The sequence below is a fragment of the Petaurus breviceps genome, unplaced genomic scaffold (assembly GCF_028583685.1).
Source record: "Petaurus breviceps papuanus isolate PSGF00001 unplaced genomic scaffold, PetGlider_PUasm1.0 156, whole genome shotgun sequence".
Lineage (NCBI taxonomy): Eukaryota > Metazoa > Chordata > Mammalia > Diprotodontia > Petauridae > Petaurus > Petaurus breviceps.
This window is the reverse complement of record NW_027185720.1, coordinates 11,288,366-11,299,834: the sequence shown is the minus strand read 5'-3', so window position 1 is coordinate 11,299,834 and position 11,469 is coordinate 11,288,366. Positions and strand designations below refer to the sequence as shown.

The 11,469-nt window shown below is 58.9% G+C and overlaps 1 protein-coding gene across 2 annotated transcripts in view; it reads right to left on the bottom strand.

Moving 5' to 3' along the window:
• Window positions 1-442: 442 nt before the first annotated feature.
• Window positions 443-11,469, bottom strand: part of MCM5 (minichromosome maintenance complex component 5) — a 12,097-nt gene continuing 1,070 nt past the window's right edge. For both annotated transcript variants that reach the window (XM_069082038.1, XM_069082039.1), the window contains exons 3-17: window positions 11,035-11,161; window positions 10,826-10,954; window positions 8,994-9,166; window positions 8,666-8,821; window positions 8,122-8,288; window positions 6,790-6,961; window positions 6,439-6,550; window positions 5,128-5,271; window positions 4,420-4,485; window positions 4,070-4,246; window positions 2,986-3,098; window positions 2,380-2,508; window positions 1,677-1,819; window positions 1,197-1,324; window positions 443-712 (exon numbers count right to left, since the gene is read on the bottom strand). In XM_069082038.1, the coding sequence (XP_068938139.1) occupies window positions 611-712; window positions 1,197-1,324; window positions 1,677-1,819; window positions 2,380-2,508; window positions 2,986-3,098; window positions 4,070-4,246; window positions 4,420-4,485; window positions 5,128-5,271; window positions 6,439-6,550; window positions 6,790-6,961; window positions 8,122-8,288; window positions 8,666-8,821; window positions 8,994-9,166; window positions 10,826-10,954; window positions 11,035-11,161 (2,038 nt within the window). In that variant the 3' untranslated portion in view covers window positions 443-610. The remainder of the gene's footprint in view (window positions 713-1,196; window positions 1,325-1,676; window positions 1,820-2,379; window positions 2,509-2,985; window positions 3,099-4,069; window positions 4,247-4,419; window positions 4,486-5,127; window positions 5,272-6,438; window positions 6,551-6,789; window positions 6,962-8,121; window positions 8,289-8,665; window positions 8,822-8,993; window positions 9,167-10,825; window positions 10,955-11,034; window positions 11,162-11,469) is intronic.

The window sequence follows — 11,469 nt, the reverse complement described above, 5'->3', positions numbered from 1 at the left end:
GCTCCACAGTCACCTGCAGAAGGCCTGGGCTCTGCAAAGCCAGGGCAGCTGCTGGCCAGGCACCACCACCAATAACTGGGACAAAGACAAAGACACACACACACACACACACACACACACACACACGCGCGCGCACACACACACACACACACACACACGCAGCTTCTTGCTCTCAGCTTATCTTCTAGCTAAGCTGGAATGCATGCTGGCAGTGTGACTCTGGGTAAGTCCCCTTGGCACCTGGCCAACCTGCCCTGACTGGGGAGTGGGGTTACTTCAAAAACAGGGCGAGAGCACCCCAAAGCCCGTCTGAGTCTCGATGAGGGCCCCCGCCAGCCATGGGGGCAGGGGCCCCGCCCCAGACAAGAGGTAAGGGGCCAGCAGGGTGCTCCCAGAGGGAGCCATGAGCTCCCACCACAAGGGCTCCCACATGACGCTGACCTTCTCCAAAAACTCCATCACTTCTTTATTGTTACAAAACCCATACCATCCAAAGCCTCGTGGATTTGCCACTTCTACCAACTCCAACTTTGAGTCGCTCAGGCTGGCACCCTGGTGCAGGGGGGGAGCCGCGGGGGAGGCAGCCCAGCCCTGGGGAGCCCTCAGGAGGTCACTTGAGACGGTAGAGGACCTTGCGCTGCAGGCGGTGCTGGATCTCCCCACGGCGCATCATGAGCTGCAGGACCTTGTAGATGGCGTGCTCGGGGTATTTCTGGGCAAAGGAAGACGGGGACAGCTTGTGACCGCTCTGCCTTTTGAGCCCCCAAAGGGCCACTCTGCATCCCAATGGTGGGGAGCCAGGGAAGGCATCTCAACAACAGCCTTGGTATTGCAGTACACCCAACACACAGTGGGCCTTCATCAGTGCTGGCCATGACCCTCATTTTACAGCTGAGGAAATGGGTTCAAGGCAGTGACTGGCCCAAAGTCACACAGCTGTCAAACCTGCCAGCCCTCGGGAAGCGCCGGTCCTGTGCCTGGTGCTGTGGGGCAGGGGCCGCTCCCAAGAAGCTTCTGTTCTCATCCCCTGGGCTACACAGCCCCTCAGGCCGAGCCTGGCTCGGCTGGACCAACCCACTGACCGTGAGCGGCAGGCCCCGAGATCGGGGACCACACCCGAGCTCCTCTACAGAAGCAGCTGCTCATACAACACAAAATAAATACAGGCTGGAGGGAGCAGGGCCAAGGGGCGCTACCTGCTTGGTGAAGTCCTGCACGATGCTGTGCTCGGACACCTGGGAGCCAATGGCGAAGCGGCGTTTCAGCTGCTTCTCGATGCGCGTCAGCATCTCCTGGTCCTCTTGGCTGGTGAAGCCCTCCACCCCTGCCGGAGAGCACAGAGGGCCGGGCCAGTGGTGAGAAGCAGGGGGGATATGGGAAGGTCTGGCCCCTGAGGCCCAGAAGGGCGGAGAGCCCCTGGGTCCAGCGCCACCACTGTGAGCGCTTAGATGACCTATACGACCCCATGGGTCAGCTCCGCTCCAGGACCTCAGAGGTCAGCCAGTCTAAGCCCCGCATCTGACCCAGGGGAAACCGAGGCCCGAGTTTCAATGTCACACAGATGGGAAGTGGAAGAGCCAGGACTGGAACCCAGAGCCCGGCTCCTCGCCCAGCAGTCTCTGGGCCAAGCTGCCTCTCAGAGGCAGCCAGAAGGCTGGGCCCCTTGCCGCCTTTACCTGACAGGGAGTCAGAGAGAGCGGCGTCGAGCGTGGACACCTGGAACAGCCTCAGCGCCTCCTCCACGTCGGCCTCTGTGGCAAAGGGCTGCAGCTTCATCTTGCTGAGGGACTCGGAGATGCGGACGATGGCCTCCAGCTGCCTGCGGGGGCAGGGAGGAGACCCTGAGCGGGGCCTCGGACCCAAACCAGGGCCTTGTGGTGATGCTTCAGCCGGATGCACCAGACCCGCCCTGGGACCCCAGCTCCCCAGGATGGGTGTGGGCTGGTCCAGGCCTGGGTTGTCTGAGGCCGGTGGAATGAAGAACAAGAAAAGGAGAGAGGGGACACAGAGACAGCCCCCAGAGGAACCACAGGACCCCAGCCCGAGAGTGGCAGGGCCTCCAATGGCCAGCAGGTCCAACCCCTCATCTTACAGAGGAGGAAACTGAGGCCCAGCTTAACCCACTTAACTGAGGTCATGAGATCCAGTGAGGTCACACAGGCTTAGGCTCCTCTCGGCCCCAGAGGATGGATGGATGTTGGGTAAAGGGAGCCCTTTCACAAATCTGCTTGGGGGGTGACTGCCCAGCCATGTCCCCGACCAGAAGCAAACCCAATGCTGGGAAATGCAGGTTTGTCCACCCCCTTTCCAAAGTGCCCCCCGTGAATCTGGGCCGAGCTCCCGGGGCCCTGCCAGAGTGGGAGCGCTCCCCCCACTCACCGGACCGTGATGGGGATGCTGGAGCGGCGCTCGCTCTCATGTTCGTGCTGGCGGGCCCCGCTGCGCATCAGGATATAACGATTCTTCAGCTTTTCCGCAGCCCCGGCAGACAGGCGGGGCCCACACTTCCTGCATCAGGCAGTGGATAAGGAGTGAGGCCAGCAGGGGAAGGGCCCCAGCGGTCAGTCAGCCCCGGAACCCCACACCCAGATGTCTGAGGATGAGCCTCAGGTCCAGGGACTGCCCAAAGGCTCAGAGGCTAGAACAACCAGGAGTCAGGCTCAGGGAAGATGGGTGCTCATCCTAAGGAGGGGCCCCAAGAATGGGGATCTGTCCTGCCCCCCTCACTCCAACATACAGAGACGGAGGTGGGCACTTCTGCCAACAATGGGCACTTGGCCAACGCCACAGAAGGCTGAACTTCCTCCGACCTTTTAAAAAGGGGAGGGTCGTTCAGCTGCAGAGAGATGACCAACCCACGGCCAATGCACCGTCCTGCATGTCAGCACACAGGCCTGTCTCACAGACCCTCCACATGCCAGACAGAATCGGCCAAAGCTCCTCAGGCTGACACCCCCCCCGACCCCCGCTGGACCCCAGACTCACAATCGACAGTAGGCGATGAACTTCTTCAGTCTGCCCAGCTCGATTTCACCCTCCACGGCCTGTGTCTGGGTCTGCGCGCTCACGTGCAGTGTGATGACATGCTTGGCTAGAGTCTGGGGGTGCAAAAGGACACATAGTGACTCCCTGGTCTGACCCCGAGCAGGGGGCGATGCAGGGGCATGAAAGGGAGAGGGATCCCGGAGACCAAGCACCAGGACCATGGATTTCACAGCCAGAAGGCACTTTGGAGGATGAGGAACTGTACTGATGGGGAAACTGAGGCCCAGAAAAGCGGGTGCCAAAGGCTACACACAAGAAACATAGGACAGGGTGGAGATTGCACCCAGGCCTCCTTCCATCCCCCCCAGTGCAGAGACTGAAGGCACAGGAAGCCCCGTGGGGGCTCGCACCGGCCTGAGGTCACAATGTCAGAGGCTGAGGAAAGACAAGGAGCCGCCTGCCGCACTCACTGCCCCTTTCCTAACCCTCACTCTGCTGGGCACACTGTCACCTCTGATCTGTACTCCGTGGCCACTACCCAGCAGCAGCAGTGCCGGGCACACGGGAGGCGCTGACCAGTGGCCCGCTGACCAGGAAACACGAGACTCTTTTTTCTTCTCCAAGGAGAAGAAAGAAGGAAGAGTAATGACCCAGAGCACACAGATGTGGCTCCACTATCCTGTGCCTCGGCCCCATCGGAGCCTTAGTCTCCTCATCTGTCCCTTCCAGCTCCAGACCTGTGAGCCCACAGTCCAAGTCACACGGTCTCCCTGGGCCTCAGTCTCCCCATCTCTAAAATAAAGGGGGCAGGATGAGGCCGCTCCCTGGGGCTCCCAGCGGAAAACGCTGCTGAACCTTTAGAGACAGAAAGGGATCGAACCCGTGACTTCACAGGGCCTTCTCGGTTACGTCCGGTCATAGCAGTCACCCAGCCAGCAGGGGTCCGAGTCAGGGCACCATCAGCCCAGTACCCAGCCTCACCAGGCCCCGTCCCTAGGGCCACCGCCAGACTGCTCCCCCTCTGCACACGCAGCACCCCAGCATGACCTGGCCCTGATGGCCTGCGACCCTCGGACTCCCATACCATGTCTCTCTCTTCATTGTGTTCGTCCTTCACGATAAAGATCATGTCGAAGCGGGACAAGATGGTGGGCATGAAGTCAATGTTGTCTTCGCCTTTGGTCTCGTCCCAGCGGCCAAAGACAGAGTTGGCGGCAGCCAGTACGGAACAGCGGGAGTTCAGGGTGGTGGTGATGCCAGCCTGGGCAGGACAGGGAGAGTCAAGGTGGGCCTGGGTCTGGGTCCAGTCCCAGCTTCCCCCCAGCCCAGGGGCACTGCCAGCCCCCCCAACCCAGGTGGCACTGCCAGCCCTACCCCACCCCCCAGCTCCAAGGGCACTGCCAGCCCAGCCTGCCAGTCTCAGGGCAGCCCCACCTTGGCGATGGAGATGGTCTGTTGCTCCATAGCCTCGTGAATGGCCACTCGGTCGTCTTCTCGCATCTGTTGAGGGGAGAGAGCAGATAAGGCCCAGCCCCCACCCTCCAAACTCCCCACTGAGGCATGTGCAGAGTGCAGCCCAATGGAAAGAGCTACATTTAGAGTCAGAGATCCAGGGTTCAAATCCTGCCCGTCACTCATCAGTGTGACCCAAGTGGGCCTCAGTTTCCTCTTTTGTAAAACGAGCCCAGGTCTGTGATCTTGGCTTCCCACCCCTGGTCAGAGGCCTCCCCACAGCAGGTCAAACAGGCTTTGGAGACCACTGGAATCCCTGAGTCTAGGTCTGGGGACTAAAACAAAGCTATTATTTCCGCCAGCGTTTCGAGGCTTCCAAAGCCTTTTCCTCACAGCCCCCTGTGGTGGAGGAAGTCTAGGTCTTACTGGACCCTTCAACAGAGCAGGAAACAGGCCCCGAGAGGGTGGAACGATTCTCCAGGGTCACACAGTCAGGTCCTGAACTCAGTCTGTAAGATTGTGCATCATGTGGACAGAGGACGGGGAGGGGGAGGGATGATAACAGAGGAGCAGACAGATGCAGAGACGGACGGAGACAGACAGCAATAACAGAGGGACAGAGAGGCCTGTCAGCCCCGCCCCCCCCAGTGCCTGGCCCAGGACAAGGCCCCGCCGCGCCCTCCCGCTCACCTTGTCAAACTCGTCGATGCACACGACGCCCCCGTCAGCCAGGACCATGGCGCCTCCTTCCATGATGAAGTTGCGGGAGGAAGGGTCCCTCATCACGGAGGCCGTGAGGCCGGCCGCGCTGCTCCCCTTTCCAGAGGTATACACCTAGGGAGGAGCGAGGGTCTTGTTTTTAGGGGAGGGGGCTCAGACACCCCCACGTCCAAATGCCCAGCAGCAGCCTCTGTCCTTGGCGGGGAAACAAGAGTGCCGCAGAACCAAGGCCTCAGTGCCTGGGACCCCCGACCCTCTGTGCGTCCCAGACCCCAAGGGCGGCCTGGGGACGCCCTTCTGGAGTCCTGTTTGGACATGACTGAAGGACACATTAAGTATCAGTCATCGTGTCATTCTTTTCCATCGGCCCCCGGGCCCCAGGTTAAGCTTCCCCGTAACCGGGGTCAGGGCTACTCTCTGGGAGAAGGGGGAGGCACGTTTTGAGAAATATAGCCCTGCTACTTGTGTCCTATAAGCCTCGGTTTCCCTTCTTTTCCTGGGGTCACAGATTTGGAGCTGGAAGAGCCCTCTAGGTCATCTATCCCAACCCTGAGAAGCTGGCCTGCCCAGGGCCACAGACGTGGTAAGGGGCAGTCACATGGCGGACTCAGATCCTGATGCCAGATCCAGCTCTGTGCCATTCCCCAGGCTGATGCCTGACCCCTCACCGCTGAGGCCAAGTGGGACATGACACCCCAAAATCTCCGTAAGCCACACAGGGCCGTAGCACCTCTCTCCCTTCCCCGGTGCGTGCAGACTACAGCACACAGGCTGCTGGACTGTTTTGTCCTCTCTTTTATACCTTTGTGATAAGGGATGGCTCCTTGCACAGGGGAGGGAAAGAGACCAATTCAGAAATGAAGGTGATGGAAAAAGAAAGACGTCAGTAAAGATAAGGCAGGGAGCTCCCGGTAGGGAAACTCCATCTACTGATGCAGGGCAGCTCCTCCTCTGGGAGCCTTAGAGAGACTGCTTTGAACACAGAGGTCAAGGGCACACAGCTGGTGTCCCATCAAAGGCAGGACTAAAACCCAGCTCTTCAGACCCCCAAGACATCAGTGAACAGGAGCCTCTTTTTAAGGACAGAAACACTGGCTGTGCCCTGTACTGGGAGGGCAAGTGCATGAGCGGGTGGGTCCTGCTCCCTCCCCCTCTGGTGAGAATCAGCTGCTGACCTGTCCTGCCCTAGGCCCCTTCTCACCTTAGGATCCTACAATAACCCTCTGAAGTCTAAGGTCAGCCGGAGCAGCCTTCTGCCCCGTCCTTCCCTGTGCCACTTACCCCGATGGGGGAGCACCTCTCCACAAACTTCAGAAGCTGAGACTTGGCCGTGCCAGGGTCGCCCAGCATCAGCAGGTTGATGTCTCCTCGGCGTGTAAGCCCATCTGGGAGCCTAGGAAGGGAGCGAGGGACCGATGGTGAGGGGAGGAGCCCTGGCCGTGGGGACCCTGCTTGTCATCCAGGGGCATCCCCTCTGCTACTCTGAGGCTGACTCCCGAGCCCCACAACAGAGGGCTCTGCAATCTGCCCAGGAGGAGCCCAGAAAGGGAAGCGCCCCCAACACTGGCTCCTCTGCCAGAACACGATGAGGTCTCGGACTGGAGGGGCTCACCCCCACCCCTCCCCCCTCACCTCTTGCGGGAGCCCCCGAAAAGGAGGCAGGCGATGGCCTTCTTCATGTCTGAGCCCCCAAAGATGGAGGGCGCAATGCTCTTGGAAATGACCTCATAGATGTTGGGCATGGCCGCCAAGCGCCGGAACTCCTCCTCCTCCTGGGGGGTCGTGGACCCGGCAAAGCTTCGGCCTGGGGGATGGGGGAAGGTCAGGGGACCACAGCTCCAGAGCTGGAAGGGACCCAGACGCCACCTAGTCCAACCCCCCTCAAGTGACTGAGGAGGAAACTGAGGCCCAGGCAGGGGAAGGAGCTCATCTGAGGCAAAAAAAAAGCTACAAAGTCGTGGACTGGGGTCCAGGCCTTCATTTTACAGAGAAAGAAAGAGATGTGTCCAAGGCCACTCAGACAGCAAGGGGGTCTGGTGGGTCTTTATGTTGGGGACACATAACTAGACATGTGGCCACAAGCATGGGGATGCCAAAACATGGCGCCCCCTGGCCTGTCCCAAGTCACACGCCCTACAGAGGGTTCCAGCGGACCTCAGGGGTCAGTGAGCCAAAACTGATCTATACATGTGGGAACTGAGGCCTCAGGAAGACAAGCCACCGGCCCATAGTCACCCAGCAAAGCCAAGGCAAAGCCGGCACCAAAACTCCGGTCTCCTGACCCAAGGCCAGCCAGCCAGCCACCGTCACAACCAGGGAGTCTCCCTTCACCGCATCTCTGGGACGAGAGCTCTCCCTTCTTTCCTGGGGACCCCCCCAGGCCCAAAGACACTGGCCACCCTCCCCCTGCACCCCCAGACGAGAGGCCAAGACCCTGAAAGTTAAGAGCAAGCTGCACATAAGACTCCCAGCTTCACGCCCGTCTGCTCTCCCTATCCCCGTATGTGCGTGGAAATGCCCACTTTATCTGGTGCTTAAGCTGAATAAACGGAAAGGAAGCTCGTGCGGGCACGTTTGCATCTCCAGCACTCCAGAGTGAGCCAGCAGGCATTCCCCCGTGCCCCACCTCCACATTTGCCACCCTAGCCAGGCCCTGGCCTCTTGGGGCTCAGGCTCTTTCTCATTCCCCTCTCATCATGCTCTAGGTGATAATATTCCAGAACTCACAGATTCACAGAATTGACAGTGCAGAGGAATGGGGAAACAAAAGGGTTTGGAGTCAGGAGACCTGGGTTCAGATCCTGGCTCTGCCATGTACTTTACTGGGTCCTGAGAGACTGGACCAGGGCCCTGCCCTCCCCGGGCCCCAGGCTCCCTCATTTCTGAAGGACGGCTGGTGCCAGCTTTAGATGCTGCGCCCCCAGTCTCGATGGTGAGCGCTGCCCCATTTCCCAGCCAGCTTACCTGAGCCATCGGTGTCCACCTGGATGCCCAGGACGCGAATGTAGGAGCTGCGGATGCCCACGCCCACCCGGTCCCGGCCCTTGGTCGAATTCATGCCAAACTTCTTAATGGAATAGATGCCCATGATTGTGACTCGGTTGCCAGGAACAACCTTGTCACACAGGTACCTGGGGAGAGAGGAATAAGTCTGGCATGCAATGGAGCATTCACAGACTCTGATCTCTCCCCACTCACTCGGGGCCAGAGAAGACGCTTCCTCTTCTGTGTAAGAAGGGTACGGGACAAGGTGACCTCGAGGATCCTTCATGTTAAATCCCAGAGGTCAGCCAGGCCAGGCCCTCATTCCAAACCAAGCAGAATCCCTCAGCTATCCACTGATGAGCATAAATTAAGCCTTTCCTTTGTGTCAGATGCTGGAGACACAGAGACAAAAACCACAGTTCCTGCCCTCAAGGGGCAGTGTGCCCCTGTGAGTCTGCACAGGTCCCCCTGCCCTGACATGCCCAGATCCCAGCCCGTGGGACTCCAAGGCAGCACCTCTCACCTGTCACAATAGAGCTGCATGTGCCGAGGCATCTCTCCATGGGGCACAGCGTCTGGGCACTCCTGGAGCTTCAGGGTCTGGAAGTCCACACACTTGCACTTGTCAGGCATGATGAAGTAGGGGTCCAGGGGGCACTTGGGGCGCCCGGCCTGATCCCTAGAGGTGTGGGACAGAAGGCAAGAAAGTCAGAACCAGGTCCCCCAGGCCACCCAGAGCACACTCCAGATACCCCGCTGCAAGCATGCAGACCAAGGAAAGCCGGCCTCCGCTGGGCCCTCACCAGAGGCAAGAAGTGGCCCAAGGTCCAACCTAGAAGGCCCCAACTCACGTGGTGCACTTCCTGGGCAGAGCGTAGCCCTCGAGGCCCGGGCGCACGCTGATGTTGTTGATGGTGTTACGGCAGCTGCGGCACTGGATGGCAATGCGGGTAGCCTTGGAGCGCACTGCCGTGGCTGCGATGATGATGCCCGGAATCTTCACCAGGTGGGACATCATGTCAGACTGGGGCAAGAACATCGTGAGATGAGGGTGACAACATCAGGCAAGACCCACCTTGACCCTCCCTGGGCCCTCTGAGAACACGCAGAGGGTGAAGGAGCAGAGTCTGGATCAGAAGCAGCATCTAGTCAGAGCACCCCTTCATGTCACAGATGAAAGATGGAGGGGAAGAGGAGGAAGAAAGCAGAAAAGGGAGGGAGGGAAGGAAGAGAGGAGGGAGGGAGGGAAAGAGAAAAGGAGAAAAAGAGGAAGGAGAGAAAAAAAGGAAGGAAAGAGGAAAGGAATAAAGGAAGGAAGGAAGGAAGGAAGGAGAAAGAAATAAAGAGAAAAAAGGAAGGAAGGAAGGAAGGACGGAAAGAAAGAGGAAGGAAGGAAGGGAGGAAGAAAAGGAGGGCGAGGCGGTCTGACCACCCACCTGATCCCACCTTAGATTACACTCTGCAGGGCAGCAGATAAAAGCCCTGACTGTGTTCCAGTCCCAACTGACACTCCATTTAGAACCGCAGAGTCTCTGAGGTGGCAAGCCTGAATCCCCTCTGACATGAAGGGCAAGTGGTCATCTATCTTCTTCTCAAAGAGTTCTCATGATGGGGACTCACTACTGAGCCTGCCTGCCCCACATCTGGCTCTACCTGCTGGAAGCAGCCCAACCCCAATCAGGCTCATCTCCCTTCCACATGACAGCTGTTCAGGTTTTGAGAATCACAGACTTAAATCATCCCTCCTCGTTTTACAGGTGAGGAACGTGTGGCTCAGATAGATAACTTAAGGACCTCAAGGAGAGTGAAAAGGGTCCTCAGAAACCACCAAGACAAGCCTGAACTGAAGGACCAGCTCTCGGCAGCCATGCAGCCCCTGCTTGGTTACCATTAGTGACAGGAGACTCACTACCTGATGTTTTAAGGAAGTTAAACAGTGGTTGTACAGTGGATGGAAGACTGGGCCTGGAGGGAAGAAGAACAGAGCTCAATCCGGCCTCAGACATTTACCAGCTGTGTGACCCTGAGCAAGGCCCTTAACCTCCAAATACCTCCGTTTTCTCAACTGTAAAATGGGGACAATAACGGCATTAGCTGCCATGGTAGTGAAGACCCAATGACATCATAGTTGTAGTGGCTTAGCACGGTGCCTGGCACACATTAGGCAATTAATAAATGCTCATTTCCTTCCTCCCCAGGCAGCCAACCCCACCGTTCAGACATCACTAATGTGAATCATAACTGACATGGGCACTGAAGGCCTGGAGGCGCTCTCACACGCTATCTCACTGGCGCCCCACAGCCTCCTTGAGACGTAGGTACTGCCCACCATTCAATGAGCATTTATTAATCACCTACTGTGTGTGAGGCACCATGCCAGATGCTGCGGACATAAGTACAAAGGAGAGGGTGGGCCTCTCATCTGCGGGTGATTTTACCCTCAGTGCCCGAGGGAGTCAAGCTCCTTGTTCACAGCCCTGCGGCTGGGAGCCCAAAAGGGTAGGAGCGAAACGGAGTGTGCTACAGAACAAGGACAAGACACTTCCCCTCGGTGGGCCTCAGTTTCCTCCCCTGTGAAATGGGTCCTGTCAGGCTCCAGAGCGAGGAGCTGAGGACCAGGCCATCCCACCCACACCGGCCCTCGGCTGCCCCCTCTCCAGATCTCCCACCCAAACCCGCTCACCTTTAGGCTCCGAATGTTGGCCGGGCTGGCATCAGACTTGAGCATGACCTGGATGTCCTGAAGCGTCTCCTCCCCCTCCGGCCGCGGCCGGGTCACCTCGTCTGCCACTTCCTTGGCCGCCTCCTCCAGCTGGGAGAAGGGAGGACGGGCTGTTAGGAGCTGCTCCTGCAGCAGGGGAAGGGGCAGCCCGGGGGGGGGGGGGGTCTCACCAGCTTCAGGTGCTCGGCCGGCTGCTTATACAGGTGGTCAGCCAGGTCCTCATCGAAGCTGGCCAGGTCCTCCATCTCCACCTCGATCCAGTACTCCCCCAGGTTGTAATGACGCTTGAGTTCATCTCTAAGACACACGGGCCGAGGAATCAGAGCTGGAAGCCCACAGGACGGCCAGGAGACAGGACTGCTCCCTCCTGGAGCCAGACCCGGCCCACCCGCAGGCCTGCCCCCTTCCAAGCTCTGGCCCAACATGCCCCCTCCCCAAGGGCTAGCGGTCAATTAATGGAACCACAGCCCCCCCTAACCCCCAAACCTGCAACACAGCATTCCCCACAACTCCCCAGCACCCTCCTCCAGACACGCTGTCTTTCCCTAATAAAGTTCTGAGGGAGGAAGGGAGGAGAGAGGGAGAACGGAAGGAAGGAAAGAAGG